Source organism: Saimiri boliviensis, chromosome 8, assembly GCF_048565385.1.
Source record: "Saimiri boliviensis isolate mSaiBol1 chromosome 8, mSaiBol1.pri, whole genome shotgun sequence".
NCBI lineage: Eukaryota > Metazoa > Chordata > Mammalia > Primates > Cebidae > Saimiri > Saimiri boliviensis.
The window spans coordinates 21,347,878-21,368,091 of NC_133456.1; the positions used below are offsets into that span (position 1 = coordinate 21,347,878).

At 52.4% G+C, this 20,214-nt stretch overlaps 2 protein-coding genes across 12 annotated transcripts in view; one reads left to right on the top strand and one right to left on the bottom strand.

Moving 5' to 3' along the window:
- The window catches only part of SLC6A6 (solute carrier family 6 member 6), an 84,610-nt gene extending 69,732 nt beyond the window's left edge, over positions 1-14,878 (top strand). For all 6 annotated transcript variants that reach the window (XM_074404093.1, XM_010336928.3, XM_074404094.1 and 3 more), the window contains 5 exons: positions 2,728-2,865; positions 3,979-4,081; positions 4,618-4,718; positions 7,288-7,458; positions 10,334-14,878. In XM_074404093.1, the coding sequence (XP_074260194.1) occupies positions 2,728-2,865; positions 3,979-4,081; positions 4,618-4,718; positions 7,288-7,458; positions 10,334-10,474 (654 nt within the window). In that variant the 3' untranslated portion in view covers positions 10,475-14,878. The remainder of the gene's footprint in view (positions 1-2,727; positions 2,866-3,978; positions 4,082-4,617; positions 4,719-7,287; positions 7,459-10,333) is intronic.
- GRIP2 (glutamate receptor interacting protein 2) overlaps positions 14,607-20,214 on the bottom strand; it is a 113,850-nt gene continuing 108,242 nt past the window's right edge. For 5 of the 6 annotated variants that reach the window (XM_039477441.2, XM_039477440.2, XM_010336924.3 and 2 more), the window contains one exon: positions 16,740-19,360. In XM_039477441.2, coding sequence (XP_039333375.1) covers positions 19,202-19,360 — 159 coding nt within the window. In that variant the 3' untranslated portion in view covers positions 16,740-19,201. Of the gene's footprint in view, positions 19,361-20,214 lie in introns of all 6 variants that reach the window. The other variant, XM_010336925.3, reaches the window with a different exon arrangement.

Here is a 20,214-nt window from a genome sequence, read left to right on the forward strand (position 1 = left end):
CATTAGTACCCTCACACATTGTGCAGCCGTCTCCAACATCCATCTCCAGAACTTCTTCCTCTCCCCAAATGGAACCTCTGTCCCCATTTAACGCTGACTTCCCCAGTCTGCCCGCTTGCCGGCCCTGCACCTGGCTTTTTTACATGAGCTCCTTAAGCTGCGGTGTTGCGATGCCTGGCTACTATTATGACCCTTCTTATAGCCAAGGAAACTGAGGCTTAGAGAGACCAAGAACTTAGCCAGGGCTCCACACAGCTAGTTAAGGGCTTGACGCCCGGTCTGCCTGTCCTCAGAAACTGTCACTTATCTGCTAGTTTGTCCCCATTGGCCTTCCGCTTGAATCCCCCAAAATAACTTCCTCCTGTCGGAAGTATGGAGACCTACAGCGAAAAGACAGAGGCCTCCTGCTGATGTCATTGCGTCCTGGGCAGGGGAGCAGGGGGCGTAACCCTGGCTCATCAGGTGTTCCTACCATTGGTGGGAGCAGTCTGTCTGGCCTAAGAGCTGTCATACTGCTGTGTGCTTCTTGGTGAGACAGGGTAGAGAAGTCAGCCTGGAGGCAGATGCCTATTGCCATCCAGGCTACCCAAGAGGGACACGGTTTTTTGTTTGTTTTGAGATAGTCTGGAGTGCAGTGGCACGATCTTCACTCACTGCAACCGCCACCCCCTGGGTTCAAATGATTCTCGTGCCTCAGCCTCCCAAGTAGGTGGGGGCCACCACACCTGGCTAATTTTTGTATTTTTAGTAGAGATGGGGTTTTGCCACGTTGGCCAGGCTGATCTCGAACTCCTGACCTCAGGTGAGCTGCCGACCTCAGCCTCCCAAAGTGCTGGGATTACAGGTATGAGCCACTGCCTCCAGGTGGGACATGGTTTTTTAACAAATTGTGAGAGGAGATGAGAGTTGGAAGCCACTCCTGCTGCACCCAGGGAGCTCACCCAGCCCACTGACATGGGTTAACAGTTATCTTCCACTTGCAAATTTACCCTAATCATTTCAAATCTTTCTCAACATCCCTGCCAAGTGGGCAAGATACTCCCATTTCACAGAGGAAAGTGAGGCTCAGAGAAGCCAGTCGCACAACTGTTGAGCGAGGGAGGACTGAAGAGGCTGGTGGAGAAGCATGGTGTTCTCCAGAAGGGCAGAGAACTCAGAAATGGGGATTTGTGCTGGTCTCAGCCCTGATTCACGGTGACACTGGCCCTTCCTGTCTTTAATTTCCCCATCTCAAAAAAGGAAAGAACTTTTGTTTTTAACTCCTTTTGAAGTTTAGCGTTTGAGCTGCAAGTTTGCTGTAATTCAGTGGCTATTTAGGTTCAAAACCCCTTCAGCAGACACATCAGTCAGAGGTCAAAAAAGCAGTCCCTTCTCTTGGGTCCCTCTCAAGAGCCTCCTACTGGAGGCAGTCTCATCTCTCCGGCCCCCTTCATCACACCCAAGGAATTTCTCCTTCTTTGTTCCTTCCCTGGCTTGTCCTGCGATGTGTCCCAAAGGAGGAAGGGGTTAGATTTGTCTGGTAGGAATGCCGGGGAAACGTCCTTCCCCAAAGCCTCGTTCAGATGAAAGAACAGCTGGGTCCAGGTTGGATTAGCTCTTCAACTTTTGAAGGAATCAGATAGGCCTTGGAGGGTGTGTTGGCTGGCAGGGAAGTTTGGGTGTAGCCATCCAAATTTAAAGTGCTGCTATGTGCTCTTTAACCCCAAAGCTTCTCTTCTGAGGCTGTGCTGCAGGCACATGTGCACAGGTGCCTTCGCACAGAAGGAGACAAAGAGTCGAGTCTGTAGACCATCCGCTGGGCAACAGATCAATGGCAATGCCTACCCACAGGGTGGAGTTTTATCAATTACAAAATGAGGCAGCTTTCTGTGTAATGATGTGGAATGACCCCCAAGATCAATGGTTAGGCACAGAGATGGAAAGGTTTAGGAAGACTGAGAATCACCCTGGAATGTTGCCTACAGAGGGGCCTTTTCCAATCAGCTTCTTTACCTTTGGAAGCCCAGGGGTGGGATCCTGGAGTCCCAGGCAGCAGGTGATTACACACAGCGTGTGCACACATGCAAAGTCCTCTCATGGGCCCATGATCCCCAAAGGGTTAAAAGCCACTGTGTGAATCTGACCTGAACTGCCTGCCATTCCACTGATGGGGAAACTGAGGCTCAGACTTCCCCTGAGCTGCCAAGCAAGTTGATGCTAAGGTCCATCTGTTCATCACATGTGCTGAGTAGCCAGTGTGTCTGGCTGGGCTCAGCATTCAAGGCCCAAAAGTGAGTGTGATACCAACCTTATCTTTTAAGAGGGTGGAGATCAATGAGGGAGGTTGTTATGGCAACACATTCATGCCCCTGGATGTGCCAGAGCAGAGGGTCAGCACTGGCTTCAGAGGTGCAGTTGTTCTCGGGCTGAGCTTTGGAGGGTGGGGAAAGGCATTCTGGCGGCAGAAACAGCCTAAGTGAGGATGCAGAGATGTGGAATATTTGGGGAGCTGGGTATGGATAACTGCACGTTGTAGCATCTGGCTCCAAGGAATGGCAGGCAGAACTGCCCAGGCACAGCCAGCGGGGCCAGGCTCCCACACTTGGACTTGATCTCACAGGCCAGTTCTGGACACAAGGCTGGTCTCCTGTGCTCCTGCATTGTGTGTGCCTGGGGCCTTCCCTCCTTGCAGCAGGCAAGGGTGTCCTGAGCATCGGCCGCTCACCAGCTCTCTCTTCCCCTCCTCAGTTTGTTGAAGTCGAAGGACAGATCACATCCTTGGTTGATCTTTACCCATCCTTCCTAAGGAAGGGTTATCGTCGGGAAATCTTCATTGCCTTCGTGTGTAGCATCAGCTACCTGCTGGGGCTGACGATGGTGACGGAGGTAGGTGGCTCTCTCACTTGTGTTTCGAGCTTGGCGCTCCAGTGCCCTCCTCAAGGCTATAGTGGAGGCAATAGCTGAGTAAGAGGGCTTCATCTCCCAGACTCACACAATTCAGGGGTCCTGCTTGGGCCAACACTGGGGGCAGCATGAGGAGGCTCAGGAGCCCACAGCTGACCCAAACTACCCAATTATTTTGTCTGTTGCCGTGGCAACACTGTGGCCACCGGCTGCCCTCTGTCCTGCTAGGCCCGGGAAGAGGATCTTCAGATGAAATCCATTTTCACAACAGCTTTGTTCACCCATGACTGTGTGCCCTTCTCAGGCCTGTGGGGAGGTGGAGACATTCTCAAGGGTAAATTCAGGCCTCCCAGGAAATCGCGCAGTACCACGTAGAGGAGCACCGCCTTCCAGGCCACCTGCCACAGAGCTGAGGCCTGGGGGGTGTGGGTTGATGGGGGGTGGAGCATGCACTATTCAGAGGGTGAGCAGGGGCCAGGAGGATGAGTGATTGCAGATGCAGACAAGAGAAGCAAAGAGCAGAAGGGAACAGGAACATCTAAGACATGTCTAGCAAGAGACAAGCCAGAGGAGATGAAGATGGTACTAAGAGTGGAAGCCCAGCATCAGCCAGGGCACGCTCTCTCCTGCATGCCCCCCACCTCCCCTGTTCCCCAGGATTGGGTCCCATTTAACAATTCTCTGAAAACCCAATTCAGGGCTTCACTTCACCATTTTTCCTTACCAGAAGGAAAAGTGTTTTTCTGGAGGTGTTTGTAACAACCCCCACCATGGAAGTCAGATTGCAGGGCCACTTGCTGAGCAGCTGGTGTCCCTAGAGTCTTCTCTGTCAGCTGCACTTGGTGTGAAACATCTCCTTGGGAAGCAGGTTCCTGTGGACCTGTCATTTTGCTTTTATTTATCTGTGTATGTGTTTTTAATTACACTTGTCAAACATGAAGTTGAGCATCTTTTTATATATGTATCTGGTCATCATAGCCTTTGCCCATTTTTCTCTTGGGTTTTTTATCTTATTGATATGCCAGAGCTCTTTATATATGAAAGAAATTAGAGACCAGGTAGGAAATCGACCTTCTGTGGTTTTTTTCTTCACAGGGTGGCATGTATGTGTTTCAGCTCTTTGACTACTATGCAGCTAGCGGTGTATGCCTTTTGTGGGTTGCATTCTTTGAATGTTTTGTTATTGCCTGGTTATATGGTGAGTACAGATGTTTTCACGTCCTTTCTCAAGGCCCTCCTTTGGGCTTCTTTACTTAGAAGCTTCAGAAGCAGAGGAGACTAACGGGAATTCAATTTGAGTTGAGCAGTAGGCCCTCGCCACCTAGACCACAGAAATAATCTCACTGTAGCCACACTGAAGAGCCTCCTGGTGCTGATGGTGCGAGGTGTGACTAGATGCTTTCACACACTTGGAACTTGGTTGTGCAGGCCCCAGAATGGTCCCTTTTCACCTCCTTGAGGCCTTGGGTTTGGGTTCGGGCTGTGCCTAAGACTGCACACCTAGGGTTTGGGGTGTGCCTAGGATTGCCAGAAAAATGAAAGATGCAGAGTTACATTTGAATTTCATGTAAATGTCTCTTTCTGCCATACATGGATACTTGGGTATCCATGATGTGGAGATGCAGAGGCCTGGATCAGGTCCCAGAGAACCTCCCTCATGGCCCCTGAGCCCCTGCTGCGCTGATGCTGGCCTTGGATGCTGTGTCAGCACATGTCATCCTCTGTCTCTTGCAGGTGGTGATAACCTTTATGATGGTATTGAGGACATGATCGGCTATCGGCCCGGGCCCTGGATGAAATACAGCTGGGCTGTGATCACTCCAGTTCTCTGTGTTGTAAGTTCCATTCCTGTGGCTCTGGCCCTCTTCTCCCCAGGGCTTGACATTTTCACCTGCTAAACCATCTTTCATGCCACATCTCTTTAGTGTGGGCTTGTAATAAACCCAGCTTCAGCACTGCCTGGGAGAGGGGAGGAAGGCTGCTTCAGGGGGTTAGCTTGAGTTGAGTTTTGAAGGGTGGGTAGGAGTTTGTCAGGAGAAGAAAACAGGAAGGGCATTCCTGGCAGAGGAGCCAGCCTGTACAGAGCCAAGACATCCTGAAAGAGGAGGGTATATCTGGGGCCTGTTGAGAAATCCAGGGGATCCAGAATTAAAAGCACATCCTTTCCCCAAACCCTTCCAGAGCTCATGAGCTCAGTTTGGGTCACTGGGGAAGAAGAAGGGCATTTGGGATGTCTAGTAGAGAGGTCATAGCCATTGGAAATAGGGTGTTTCCATGGAGAGGTGGGGGTAGTAGCTTAGAGAGGGGAAGTCCTGGGTTCTCCCAAGGATAGGGAAGCTTTGGAGTCATCCAAGCCCAAGGGTACTGGTGTGCCACGTTGTTCTTCCCATGAGGATGCTCTCGCCCACCACGTTGGAGTGGGCCTTGGCACCTGCCTGTGCGGTCTGCTTCATGGTCCCACTCCAAGGTCCCAGTGAATGGGAATTCCTCCATGGCAAAGCCATCAGAGTTTGCAATCAGTCGTGACCATTGGTGCTTATCGCCAATGGGCGATAAGGCAGGAAGACAACATCCACCCTGCCTTCCTCACCTCCACTCTGGGGAGCACAAATGGCCCAGTATTCCTTGGATTTAGGAACCAGGTGCTGAGAACAAATAGGCCCTCCCCTCCATGACTTGCTGTCAGGCCAGACTAAGTCGATGTTACTACTAACTCATGGTATGACATCAAGCAAGTCACTTCCCTCTGTGGGCCTCAGTTTCCCCACTTGTTACACCAGGAGACTGTGAAGTAGGCCCCCGATGGCAGCTCACAACCTTAGACTGTTACTGTTAATTAACATGCATGAGGCCTTTTTCTCCGAAGTGCAGATTTTCCCCCACAAAAATAAGTAACAGTCAGAGCCAGTAACCACAAGAGTTGGCGGGTTTATCTTTGGAGATGAGTTTAGTTGGCCCACTCGTGTTCTCATCCTGGCTTTTTGTTTGCTTGTGAGCAGCTCTGACCCTCAGTTTCCTTATCTCCCTCGCCGAGGAGGCGGCTCAGAGACAGTCAGAGACAGGCTGCAGTCCCAGGTGGTGAGATGAGGTCACCCTCATGGGGAGGAATGGGAAGCAGGCTGCAAACTCCTTCTGCTTGGGAGGGCCCAGGGCAGCATCTCTTGGGAATCACTCATCTGAGCCACAGCCCTACATATAGGGACAGGAACAACAGCAGGGCCAGGCGTGCAGCAGGTGCCCAGTAAAAGGTGGCTGCAGGCTAGTGCTCGCCCTCGCCCCATCCACTGACTCTGCTTTAGAAAGACGTGTCTTCCTGTCAAATCCCAGTTATGAGGTGTTGAAGAGTTAGGCCATTGTCACATTGTGGACCAGTCCAAAGCCACCCTGGGCCCTCCTCAGAGACGCTGTCATTCTGGCTAGAAGCGGAAGCCCCAGGAGCCCCCAGCCAGCCTTAGATGCTCTTCTCACAGTGAAAGGTGGGCTTTGCTTCCTTTGGAGGTGCAGGGCTGACCCCACCCCACCACTCATGCATGCTGATGGCCACTGGCCATTAGCAGGGACCCAGGGCTGGTTGTGGACACTGAACAGGGCAAGGCCCGGTTGCCCAAGCCCCTGGGGACTGAGTCGAGGGTCACCCTGCTGCCTGCAGCTCAGAGACAGAGACGGAGGGCATCTCAGAGGCAGAGACGGAGGGTGGCTCAGAGGCAGAGATGGAGGCGGCTCAGAGATAGAGATGGAGGGCAGCAGTGGGGGAAGAAAGGCTTTCATCTAGGCTGCTAGCACTCACTGTGTTCCTGCCATATGTACCTGGAGCTGCACTGGGTGTTAAAGAAACGGGACAAGATGCACACGTGCCTGCTGTCAGACTCAGTCTGGCAGAACACGTGTGCCCAAGAGATGGTTAGCAGCCACTCGCTTTCTGGAAGGAGAGGTCTGGGTGGTGCCTGGGCAAGTAAGGCAGGCCCAGTGGAGCGAAGTTAGGATGAGAACAAGATGAGGGGGAAAGAGGGCCAGGCAGAGGAAACAGCCTATGCCAAGGCCCAGAGGCCAGTGGCAGAGGAGCTAGAAGGAATTCTTCGGGGTGGCTGGAGTGTGGGCATGGAGGGAGAGCTGGGGCAAATGAGGGAGGAAGTGGGGCGCAGCTCCTGCTGATGCTGCTGGCCACACCGAGGAGCTTGGGCTGTATCTGCTGTCGCTGGGAGCCAGAAAAGGGTTTTGAGCAGGGAAGTGGCTTACTCTGCACCGGGGGGAGGTCGTTATGGCAGCAGAGATGGTGTGAGGCCTGAGCCAGTCCTTTCCCAAGGAGAGAGACCCTTCCCTTGGGTTGAGACCTGTCCTGGTCCCAGAAGCCCCCACCCTCCAGAACTCAGGACCCCTCTTCTGACCACGCCCACCTCTCCGCAGGGATGTTTCATCTTCTCGCTCGTCAAGTACGTACCCCTGACCTACAACAAAACATACGTGTACCCCAACTGGGCCATCGGGCTGGGCTGGAGCCTGGCCCTTTCCTCCATGCTCTGTGTTCCCTTGGTCATCATCATCCGCCTCTGTCAGACCGAGGGGCCATTTCTCGTGGTGAGTGCTTGGGCCCAGCGCCAGGGGAGGTGGGAGAAACGAGACCAAAGGTAGCTATTGTCACTTTGCTGCATGACCTCAGGCAAGTCACCTGCCCTCGCTAAGCCAGTTCCCTCACCCGCCCAGTGGATCAGCTTGTGGGCAGGAGAATGCACTGTGGGAAGATGGGAAGCAAGTGCAGTTCCGTGGGAGAGGCTTTACGGAGACAGGAGCAGGGCTGTGGGCGAGGAGGAACTTGCCAGGTGGGAGAATGTGGGAGGGAAGAGTGTTCCTGGTGTTGGCGGGGTGGGCATGGGCAGTGAGGCTGGAGAGGTGACTGTAGCTTTGGATGCCAAGCTAAGAGCTGGGGCTTTATCTTGGGACCAGTGGGGCCGTGTTCCTGAAATGATGAAACAAAGCCAGGATCCTGGGGAGGAAGCCTGAGCCCCACCCAGATGCCGCCTCTTATTGTGGAGCCAAATTTAGGATCATCCCAGGCCCTGCTGGGGTCTTCTCTGTATTTGTGGCAGCAGCCAGACCTCTGCCCCTATGCCTGCCAGGGCCTCCCCTGGCCCCACCTACCTCCAGCCTCCTCTCAGAAATTCCTCCAACAGCTCTGGAGATCCCAGGCCCTGGCAAAGCCCTGGCTCTTTCCAAGAAATTCTTTTCTCAGAATCTCCCTTAACCTTTTGAGCTTGGGCTGGCTCCAAGAGTGCACTGTTTTGTTCTGGGCTGTTTTTATTGTTATTCTCTTTTAAAAATCTGGAGCCAGGATGTCCTGGGGTCCTGGCTACCTCTGTGGGCTGGGTCCTATTTCCTCCTGGGCAGGAGAATGGCCTGGAGATGGTGCTGGTGGTGGGGGAGGGAGGGGAGACTGAGGAAGCCAGCAGGGACAGAAAGAAATCCTTGAAAATGAGGAGGCCCCTGGGGTTTTTCTGGAGTTCTAGACCCGTTCTATTTTTTTCAAAGGATAGAGGGCAGGACCACAACCGGCCTTCAGCCAGAACGCTGAATGGCCCTTTGAGCTGTTAACAGACTGAAATACTGGGCCTAGGGACAGACAGGGAACAGTGATTGTCCTGAGCCCTCCAGGTGCCCCCTCAATACTCCAGGCCAACCCAACCAGAATTTCCAGAATGTCCTTACTGTCCAGAAACCAGAGGCTTCCTTAGGGCACAGCAAGGGTCTCTAAGGTTCTGATTGGTCTAAGGGTCTCTAAGGTTCTGATTGGTCAGTGCCCACAGCAATTACATACCATTGGTTCAGGGGACACCCGACAGGTCACTAACTTAGTGTCCTTTAAAGCCTCATTTTAAAATATTGGTCCAGCCCACATTTAGAAGTTTGGGTGGAATGGGGTTGGCATGGGGGAAAGAGGTGGGGAATAGGTGAGGGCAGGCTCCACCCCATACTGGTACCCTGTCCTCGTGTGCCAATCTGACTTCACCAAAACCCCCTCTGAAGGCAGCTGAGCCACCATCTGTCTCTTTTCCCGTGTGCCCCTCCGGGGCTCCCACCTGCACAAGTAATCAAGGTGTCCTCCCATCCATGAGCTTCTGTCTGAGCCAGGTTCTGGCAAACCCAGACCTCTGTCCCAGGATGACTCCAGCTGTGCCTGACCCTCCTTCATAGGCAGAGCGCCAGGTGGCTGCCTAGGGGTTTGTCTCTCCTCCATCCTCCCATGCACAGCGCATTGTGTGGACATGGAGAGGCAAAGTGATAGAGGGAGAGCTGCCAGGTGGCTCAGGTGAGGGAAGCCACGAGGTAGGACTGGGAGCAAACTGGAGAAGGTGCTGAAAGAAGGGAACCCGAGCCCGCAGTTGCCAGATCTTGCAACTTTTTAAGAAAAGATGGAAAACTAGATTTAAAAAAAAAAAAAAAAAAAAACAGGGTCTTGCTCCTTTGCCCAGGCTGGAGTGCAGTGGCACAATACCACCCTCAAACTCCTGGGCTCAAGCGATCCTCTTGCCTCAGCCTCCTGCGTAGCTGGGACTATAGGCACATACCACCATGCTTATAGTCCCAGCTTTTATAAAAGCAGCTTTTAAAAATTCGTAACATACCTAAGTTGAATGTAAATGCCTAGAAAGAGGGCTTTTTTGTTGTTGTTCTTTTGCAACTGCTGGCATATTCGAGTCTCTGAGTGGACACTTGGCAAGAGGTGGGCTGGGGGTGGGAATCTGAGCCCCAGTTCTGACATGGATTTTCTGGGTGTCCTCGGAGAGGGACCCTCAACCACCTATGAGGACAAAACTCACCCTGCTCAGGAGTAATCTAGAATACCCATGCAGCTCCTCCTCCTTGGAAGGGCAGCTCAAATATAAGAGATGTTCTCCAAGGCCTTAAGACAGAAACCCTCCTGGGAGAACTGGATACCTTCAGGGAACTAGGGAAGATCTATCTCTGCAAGAAGGCAGGAAGTGTAGCTTATGGGAGGCTGAGGAGTGTGGAGCTTCTCCTTGGGGAAGGTAGGAGCCATGGAGGTTTAAGACAGTTGTCTAATTCAGGGCATACACAGGACAGGAACTAAGCTGCTGCTTTGCAAGGCAGAGAAGTCGGGGAGGGAATCACAGGGAGGCGTATTTCAGTTCCATAGAAGAATAAAGCACAGAAGCTTGAGTCCCCCATCCCTGGAGGAACGTAAGCAGGGGTTGGCCAAGGAAGGAAATTACCAACAGGAATTCTGCCTTGAGTCAGGGCCTAGCAGAACTTTAGGAGCACCTTAGTTGAATTCCGTTATTTCCAAAAAGGACAAAAACAGGAGATCCAGAGAAGGTGTGAATTGGCCAAAGACCACACAGCACATCAGCCAGTTCAGGAGGAGGCAGATGACCCTGGCGAAGGGGAGACCAGGCCACCTGACTTTTCCTCCCCAATCCTGTCTTCCTTCTTCTAGAGAGTCAAGTACCTGCTGACCCCAAGGGAACCCAACCGCTGGGCTGTGGAGCGCGAGGGAGCCACTCCATACAACTCTCGCACCGTCATGAACGGCACTCTCATGAAACCAACACACATCATTGTGGAAACCATGATGTGAGCTCTCTCGGGTTGACGGGGCCGGCCGCTTTCCTGCTGTTTACTAACATTAGATTCTCATAGGACCAGGTTTACAGAGCTTTATATTTGCACTAGGATTTTTTTTTTTTTTTTGTAATTGTCACAGAAAATGTAATTGTGTGTATGTGTGGGGGTGTATGTGTGTGTATCGCGCGTGTGTGTATTTTGTTTTGATTTGGGGGATATTTTGTACAAAAAGAAAACCCACGGGAAAATGTCCGTGGAGAGGCAGAGCTTTCATACTGAATTAGATGTATTTTATGGGAATTTGGTAAATTTTTCTTTGTATTTTTTTTTTTTTTACATATAAGTATATATACACTTAGAGATTGTGATATACTTCTACCACTTGAATCGATCTTCTTGCCAGCAATAGATCTCATTTTCAAAAGCAATTCTTCGGTGCTGTGTAGCTGGCAGAAAGTTCTGTCCAGCAAACGCAGGATGGAATTTTCCTGGGACTCCAGACCCATCTTAAGGTGGTGTACCTTCCAAATCCTGGTTCAGATGGAAGAAAAATAGCAGGCCAGCGGATCCACTAGCTGGCAGACCCAGAGGGAAGGAGAAAGGAGGGTGGTGAGGAGATACCTTATGAATCTTGGCTTAGCGAAGAAGAAAGATGCCAAACGAATGAACCAACCCTTCACATAAAGGAGACTGGCTAAAGCTGAATGAAGAAGCCCTATAGCAGAGTCTCATTCTAAGAGCAGTAGAAACTTGCACCAGATGCAAAATCCTACTTTTAATTTTGAGATGGTGGGTGGATAGTCAATAGACCGTCAGAACCAATGGCCAGAGAGGGAGCAGCTAGAGATCCAAGAAGGCTGGCAGGAATGGGGCTGACAACTTGACCTCGAGAGTGGTGGCCAAGGCACGGGGGGCCACAGTCCTTCCTGGGGCATTGGAGGCAGAGAAGGACCAGAGGTCCTCCCGGCAGGAGCTGGGGTTTCAGGGCTCAGATAAGTCTGTTGCATTTGAACGGGGTCATAGCAGTTTCTGGTCATGCCCCAAGCAACATCTCAGGATCTCTTAAAGTTGCCTGCAGGAATGAAGCATGACACACCTGTTGAGGGATGAGGGAAGCGGTGGGGAGGTGAGTGGACCAGAGGATGTGGGCACCAGATGAGCAGATGGGCCCAGTGTAGGGGAGGGGTGCTTTCTTTCCTCATCTTCCCACCCTCAGCTCTGTGCTCATCTCCCAGAGCCTGGGAGACTCCTGCCAAGCCTCATTCAAGATGCCACCCCGGGCTGCCCTGGCACCTAGCAAAGCACACCAAGAGCAGCTTTTGAGTCTGGTTCCTCCACTGGGGGAAGTGCTCCCAGTTCAGAACAAGGGCAGCCCGTAGTGCTGACCTAGGCTATAACAAAGCTCTTCACTTCAAAACCCCTGCAATAGCTGGTGTCAGACATTCACCACGTGGGAACCCAAAAGAGAAGGCCAAGGAGAGTTTTCTAGAAGGTTGGGATTGTCAGGATCCTGGCCCCCACAGAACTGGCTTGACCAAGAGCCTTATGTAGAGCAGAGGTTGTCTCTGAACCAGGAGAGAAGGTACTACACCTTTCAAACCCCGTGGGCGGACACACCCCACCCAGCCCCTATTTGGACCTAAACTGTGCCGTTTGAACAGTCACTTCCAAGCTCAGTCTAAATGGAACCGAAGCATGATCACGCACAAAGGCAGTGACTGCCTCGAGGGGTGCAGACTGGAGAGTTTTCACAGCAGGGGCTCTTGGAACTCTGGAAACCCCCTTTTTAAATTCGGGAGGAGGAGTAAGCCTTTGATGCGCCCCTCCCAAGGGGCAATTCTGAACCCCGTCTTTGGCAAGCATACACATTTCACTGTTTCCAAAGCTATCTACTCTGCCAAACAACACCCAGTCCTATTCCAAACTCTCCCTGATTCTAACCTGTTCTTATTTTTGTATGTATTTATGGTTGTGGTGTCTGATTTGATTTTACTGTTTTTCCCTGATTTTATGGAGTAGCGTCATGACCTATTTTCCTTTGTCTTATATAACTTTAGTAAACTAACCACTGTCAATGACTGAGGGCAGGTGGCACGTGGGGAAGAGGGGGCTTGGCACGCAGTGGCTACCTGGGCATTTGTGGTCGTTTCATGCTCTGTCTCCCTAGCAGGGGCTCCTCCCCGGGTGAAAGGCCACAGTATTTTCGGTTGGTAGGCGAATTGCAACATTCTGGACGTGGCCTGAGGAGGGCCTCTTCTTCTAAGATTCCCAGACCAAATTCTAGACCAAAGACATATGCAGACCAAGTCCCCAGGCCCCGCCTGGAAGGAAGGCCGGCCACCTTCCCCAAGCCGTTCCTCGACCCTCCCCCGAGGCACCTGTCTCCAATTGCAGCCCTCTCACCCAGCCCTGGCTCTGTGTGCAGAGCATAGCTCTGCGAGTACCTGTGTAATAATGCTCAACCTTCATGTCTCCGTATAAACGAAACTCCATGAGAGCTCGTGACTCTGGTCCACTTGTCTATAGAGAATGGACAAAGTGCTTCACCTGCTTTCTGCTTGGGATGGATCAGAAATGCTGGTGCCCACACATAGCCCAGCCAGCCAGATCTGGAAAGGAAGTGAGGGGGTTGTTTGAAGCAACTTTTTAAGATGAAGAAATGGGAGATGCTGTGTTGAGATGGGCCATGCTAGGGCCACAGTGGAGATTCCTGACTGCCAGGGAGAGAAGGGCCTCTGGGGTTCCCTAACCCAATGCTCTTGTTGTAAATGAGGAAACCTAAGGCCCAGGGAGGCACTGTGAGCCAGGAACGGAGCTGGACTTTCTTGAAGCAGCTCTAGTGGCAGGTTCTCCGAGGTAGGTGCAGGCTGTAGTGAGGGTAAGACCAGGGCTACATCAAGCAACATCTTCAAGGTCTTCCTGACAACCGAGGACAAGCTTTTATGAAAAAGGAAATGCCCTGCCCCCCATGTTCAGGGATAAGGGGAGCAGCAGCACCCACACTCCCACCATCCTCGCAGAACAACAGGGCCCATGCTGTGGCTTGGTGAGCTGGGTGACTGGCCTCAGGTAGAGGTGGCGAGCACCTGTACACCCCAGCCCTGCACAGGTACGCCCTTCTTCCTCCCAGCAGCCCTCAGTGAGATTGGAATTGAGATCCCTGTTTGTGCAAGAGGGAACTGAGATGCAGAGAAGCCAGAGGTGGGCCGGATCCTTAGGCAGGATTTAGATGAAGTCACCCTGGCTCCAGACTGACCCCAAGTCTCTGCGGGGAGTTCGCAGGCAGCAGGAAGTGGCCTTGGATGCTCTCCTTCCAGGACAGCATAACCCCTTGGGCCATGTGCAGCCCCTTCACTGCCCCCAGGCCCCCAGCACACCCCCAAAGTCAGTGAGAAAGCACAAGGCAGAAGCAGAGCATGCCCCCCCAGCCCAGCTCAGGGCATTCTTGTATCTTCACCCGGGTACTGTCACCCAGTGATTCCCCGCCCAGCCAGCATCTCCCAGCACAGCCCCTCTCCCTGGGGAAATGCTCTGGGCAGCCAATCTAAAGGCAGAGGCACCTTACCACCCGTCCCCCAACACCCGAGACTCAGACACAAGCCAGGAGAGGACCCAGGAGAAAATCCTTCAAGGTGGCCTGAGGTCCCCATCCATCCCTCAGACCCCTGTGGTCCCAGGCCAGGCTGTCTGTGTAGATGTGGTAAATACCTCTGTGTGCAAAGTTGAAGTACAAAACCACAAGACTAAACAAAACAAACCCAGAGAGCAAAACTTGTAGACGTGGGCAGTCCAGAAACCAGGGGGCAGCCGCCTCCTTTCCTCCTCTCCCTGACTCTCAGAATATGTATTGTTTTAATAGGAAGCAGTTTTTCATTGTTCTCTTGTGGATGTCACTACAGACATGTTCTGACGTGTTCTTTGAGGAATGGAGCATCCTGTTATATATTTGGCTTCAAATTGAGATGTTGGTTTCATTTTTTTTTTAACCCAATTAATCTTCCAATCCCTAGCAACTGTGACTCTGTATTTAGCACAAGAGAAAGCTGAGAACGTGGGTCTTGCCTCCTTCCAGAAATATGTCTGGCTCATCAGGACATTTTTTTAACACTTCAAAATATTTTTAAGGTATTTTAAACTTTTATAAAAAAAAAAAAAAAAATCAACCAACAAGAGACTCTTCTGAGGAGGAACATTTGTATTTGAACAAGATCCGTGGTGTGTAGTTCAGTCCTGCAGTATACAGCGTTTGTGTATAAATGTTTTATGATATGATTCCCTGTATTTTGCAGGGGTTTTTTTCTCTTTTGCTTTTTAGATAAATATGTATATCGATATTTTAAATTCATCTTTGCTTTTTTTAGAGGAGTTTGTAATCACCTTATAACATGAAAATAAACATTTCCTTTTTAAAATCCAACATGTGTGGGGGTTGTGTTCTGGTGAGGCATTGTCCCCTGCCACGTTTGGCAAATGCTTTACATTTTACAAAGGGCTTCCCATCCAATCCCAGGACGCTCCTCAAAGGTAGGTATTATCCCAGGTTAGAGACTCCGACACGGAGGCTCACAGGAAGCAGCTTGCTCGCTCAGGGGCACAAGGCTAGTCCATGAAAGATTCTGGATTTGCACCCAGGCCCATGAGCTCGTGGTCTGCTCTGACTGGCTCTACTGATTCTACCTGCTACATGCCTGGCCCTGTACAGCTGGGAGATCTGGCAGCAATCACCCGAGCCTCAGTCTCCCCATCTGGAATAAACCCGTTGTCCCCATCAAGGCCACCAGGATGATTGGAGGGGATGCTTTTAGCCTTTGGTGCTCACCTGCTGCTGTCAGTCCCTCCTTTTTAGTCTTGGGCTGCCCTCCTGGAAGGGTGGCCGGGTAGGGGAAGGAGCTAATCTGATTGTCCTTCTCCCACTCCCCCGCCACCAGGTGCAGTCACTCATTAACACCCAGTTAGGGGCTCTCTGGCCTCAGAACTGGTCTGTGTTTGGGGCAGCCTTCCTGCTCACAGCCTCCCCCACCCTTTGGGTTGGACAAAGTCAGGAATCAGTCAAGTCCTTTGCCCAACTAACCAGTCAAAATTCTCAGTAACTCATTTATAGACAACGTTGAATAGACCACCACCGTACCCCCATTTTCTGGCTCTTTCTGACAGCCTCTGCCTCCCTCCCTCCCTCTCTATGTGTCCTGGCCATGTGGCTTGTGTTCAAGCCCTGGTTCCATCCCTTGCTACCTGTGTGGCCTTTGGCAAGTTACTCAAACTCTCTGTGCCTGTTTCTTCATCTGTCATGATGAGACAAGAATAGAGCCCACCTCCAAAGGCTGCTGGGAGGATCCAGCAAGTTCTTACCAAGCGCTCAGAGCAGTGCCTGCTACCTGCCTCGGCCTTTCCCTGCCTGCACCTCTCCCAAGGTAGGATACTCACTTCCTGGGAAGAAGCTCTTCCTGTGATCACAGAACTGTGCCTGGCCCCCACCCCCCACCCCCTGCAGTGGGGCCTACACCTGGCCTCTGGGTCTCAGGCCCCACAGCTCACCTGCTCTAGACACCCTCTGGACACTCCAGGGCAGCAGGTGGACCCCAGGGCAGCAGCTGGACCCCAGGCCAGCCTCCTGCCACTACCTTCCCACCCTGGGCTAAAGAGACTCCACACACAGGCACCATTGTCTGCCTCTGGTCTTCCACTGCACAGAGAATCAAATCCATTCCCCCTACCCATGCCTTCTAGACCACTCCCTTCTACCTCTAACCTAGCCTCCACCCCATTCCCTCCCAGGCCTTCTCTTCTTTGAAACCGCCAAACTCATTCCTACCTTATGGCCTTTGCACAGTTGGCTGTGCCCGCTGCCTGGAACACTCTTCCTGTAGGTCTCCAGGGAGGCTGGCTCCTGCCTTCAGGTCTCATTGCAAATGATGTCTCATGAGAGAAACCCCTACTAACATTCTAAGCTAAAGCCCCTCACCCTGGTCCCTCTAGCCCATTACTCCCTCTTCTTTGTTTTTGTTGTTGCACTTTATGCCTTTTGAAATCATTCTTTATTTGCTTACTTGTTCATTGTCTGCCTGCCACCAGAATGTGCAGACATGACCTAAATCTGTCTGATTCATATCGTATGCCCAGGGGCTGGATGATGGAAGCAAACGTCAAACTTTTTGAATTAATGAATTCATCAAAAGCAGGTGAGATGTCATGAGACCCATACAGACGCTGACTCTTGCCAACCCATGGGTTTTTTGTTTTGTTTTTTTTTTTAAAAAAAGCAAACACCCTACTCTAGGTGGATTTAAATAATTTTATTTTAAAAAATAGTCCCCATAGCACTTACCCCCAAGCCACTGCAACCCCTGGTGGGACAAAAACCTAGACGAGGGCCCCAAACAGACCATAGGCGGCCTTTGCAATACAACCCCTTGGCATGTTGTGCTTCCCAATAGTCCTAAGAAAACCCGATGTAGAAAAATACTTTACGACGAATATGTTCTAATCTAAGCCAGAGAAAAATACAGCTTTGGGGGAGGAGGCAGGTAGAAGGGGACATGTCACAGGGGCTGTTCCCAAAATGCATAGGCAGGCAGGACGCTCGCTGGGGAAGGGTGTCAGGAAATGTCAAGTCTGGGATGAACCATCCCCATGAGAAGCCAGGAGAAATATTGCATATGAGGAGGCCGGCGTGGCTGGGAGGCCCGCCGCAGGCCTGATTGCATACGTTTGGGAGAATGGCAGAGGCCTCAGCCCGAGGAGGGAGACAGGGCATTGGTTAGAGAAATGGGTACATCTTCCCTCGCCTGGAGTCCTGGAGTCAATGCAGTTTTCCCAAGCCAAGAGGCCCTGAGAGTGTGTCCTATTCAGCACTGTTGCTTAGTAGAGGTCCAGAGAGGCTGAGCCACCTGTCCAAGGTCACACAGCTATGGCTGCTTGTGTCCAGAAGCCACACCTGTCCTGTGCCATGCTTTCCCTCACCTCCAAAAGTGAGAGCTCTTGGCTTTCGTTGACAGGCAGTACCCTTTCACCTTGGGCTGAGAACACAGGAATCCAAGATGGCAGAGGCACCGGGCCCCAGGCACAGGCATGCCGGGCCCTCAGGGAGGGTGCCGAGGGGCAGGGCCTGGGGAGGTGAAGGGGAGGGGTGAGGGGGGCAGGCCCCCTGGAGATAGTGTGGGCAGGTCCCCAAGGAGGCCTTGGTGGGCCGGCAGAGATGGTTCTGGCCCTGACCAGGAGGCCTATGTTTGCTCAAGACTGTCCACCCATGATCTTCCAGAGGGGCTGGGGGTCCAACACAGACTGGGTCACTCAGCAAACAGATAAAAGCCCCAGGGTGAAAAGAACAGGCCTCTTGACTCCTCGTCTGTTCCCTCAAATGGAAAAGCACTTTTCTAGCCTCCAGGCACCCCGGGTTGGAGATAGTTGGAGGTGGGAGTGGGTGCCCCGTTTTCCTGAGATGCCTGTGAGAGCTGGGCAGGCAAAGCACATCCCCAGCCCCGACTTCACCCCCTACCCACTCCACCCCAGGCACCACTCGCCAGACCACCAGGGAGGCCCGCACCCTTCTCAAAATGAAGAGGGTCTCTGATTTGTGGACACTGAGGACAACAATTTTAAGGGATGCTGGTGCTTCCAGACTTCAAGTGGGAATAGACTTATTTGAATGAGCACTTTGGACACCCTCCGCTGGGCAAGAGTGTCCCATCTCTTTCTTCGGCCTCTCTGCCATCTCCCTCCCTCCACTGATCTGGCTGTAAAGAGGAGTGCTACTGCTTCCCAGGTCCTGTGTCCATCGCTTTTCAATCTTCATTGGATGGCAGGCGAATGAAAGTGCCAGGGTCTTTTGTCCCAAAATGACCCCTCCCACGTGGAGGGGTTTGGGCTGAGTGGGTGTGCAGATGGGTCAGCAGCCACATGATCTAAAGAAGAAGCAGGAGGGCTGAGCCCAAGGCCCACAAAGCCTGCCCAATGGGCCCAGAACTAGTCTCAAGTCCCAGAAGCTTCAGACCAAGATACTGAAATGAAAGACTCACCACTTTCAGAATCAAAGGGCCAGCACTTCCTGGGATCCCAGATGCCCCAACTTAGAGTCTCCTAAGTGGGGACCAGACTGGGAATCTCAGAATCTCAGGTCTGGCAAGCCCCAAAGTCCCATTCTGGAGAAGAGGAGCTGCGCTCCCAACTGAAGCAGCATCCTTCCTGGCAGCTGAGTCTCTAGATGAAGTGGCTCCCCTCTAGGAAGCCGATGCCCTGAGTGTGTGTGCATGCATCATGGGAGTGCCTCATGCCCCAGTGCATGACTGCGCTGGGGTATCCAGCTCCCGCCTGCTCACGTCCTGTGACCCAGAACTCACTCCTCCTCGCAGCTTATTCCAGCTCCATGGCTCTGCTGGGAGAAAATGCTCCCTACATCTTCGACCTCTCCACAGAGGTCCCACAGGGACCCGGAACAGCCCCCAGGCCTCTCTCCTCTCGGCTGAGCAGCCCGTCCCAACCCTTCCTAAGGGAGGCTCCTCTGGGCATCTTGGAGACCCAACTTAGCAAGAGACCCCAGTTGTCATTCCAACTAGGATGGACCTCCCTGCCTGGCACCCCCATCACCACAGACCTGGGGAACAGAGACCAAGCCTCATCCCCAGCTCAGGGTCTGCCAGACCAACAGATGGATGAATGGGTGGCCATTTCTCCAGCCCAGCTATGTGTCTAAAAGCCAGGATCTGCCTGGTGGCCCCTTAGGAGTCCAGCCCATGTGCTGACTTCAGAGCATCCGGGGACTGCTGGGGCCTGGCGCTCGGGGGGCCGGCCTGCTGTGTGCCAGCGTGTTGCGGCTGATGACCAGCTCCAGGACATTGCCCGCCTCGGCCAGGAGTGGCACCGCCAGGCAGCAGTCGAAGTCCCGTGTGCGGACGTGGTTGACCTGCATGGGACATAACCAAGGGAACAGAGCCGAGATGTCAGCCGGGCTGGGCTGAAGGGGACGAGAGCCAATGTGATGTCCTAAAAGTGGGCCCTGCCCCCGCCTTGGCACAAGCCCTGACATCTCCAGCACCACACACAGAGGAACATGCTTCCTCTCACTCTCTCAGTCCTTCCGTGACGGTTCATCAAAGTGAAAGTCCTAGGAAGCGGGGAGGGGATACCTCTCATACCCCTCTAACTCTTCCTGCTTTTCTCCCTTTCTCCCATGAAAGAGCAGACCACAGAGAGCCTACTGCCTAGAACTGTGTGATGTGACACTGTCTTCTTTCTATTTTATTTGCATTTTACACCCACTTCCTATTTCAAAGCAAGGGTTGCTAGATTTTTCAACTCTTAATGGAGACAGAAAGTTTCCTTTCAAAGTAAACGTAAGTTGAAAAAGCGCCATCAATTTAGAGAAAACACGATTTGAGTAAATTTCATATAAATACGGCAAAAACCACACTGAGGGCATGAGAATAGCCAGGGCATGAGAATGGGCGGATGGGGGTGCCCAGCACAGAATGCGGCACATCTCTCAGGCTCCCTCTCGGTCAGGAAGGTTACATGAGGGGTTTGGTCCATCAGCTGTGAAGCAATGTGGTGAGTGCTGCTTGCGGGTGAGGGCAGAAAAAAACCTGCGTGTGACTTTACAGTCTGTTTCCTCTGCTGTGGAGTCTGAGGAGGCCACGTATCTTAGAGGGTCAATTCCAAGATGGGTGGATGCTCCATCAGCCCTGGGAGAGGAAGGCCCCCACCGGCCCACAGTGGGCATGGGGTGTAAGTAAAAAGGTCTGTGTGTGCTCGGCCTCT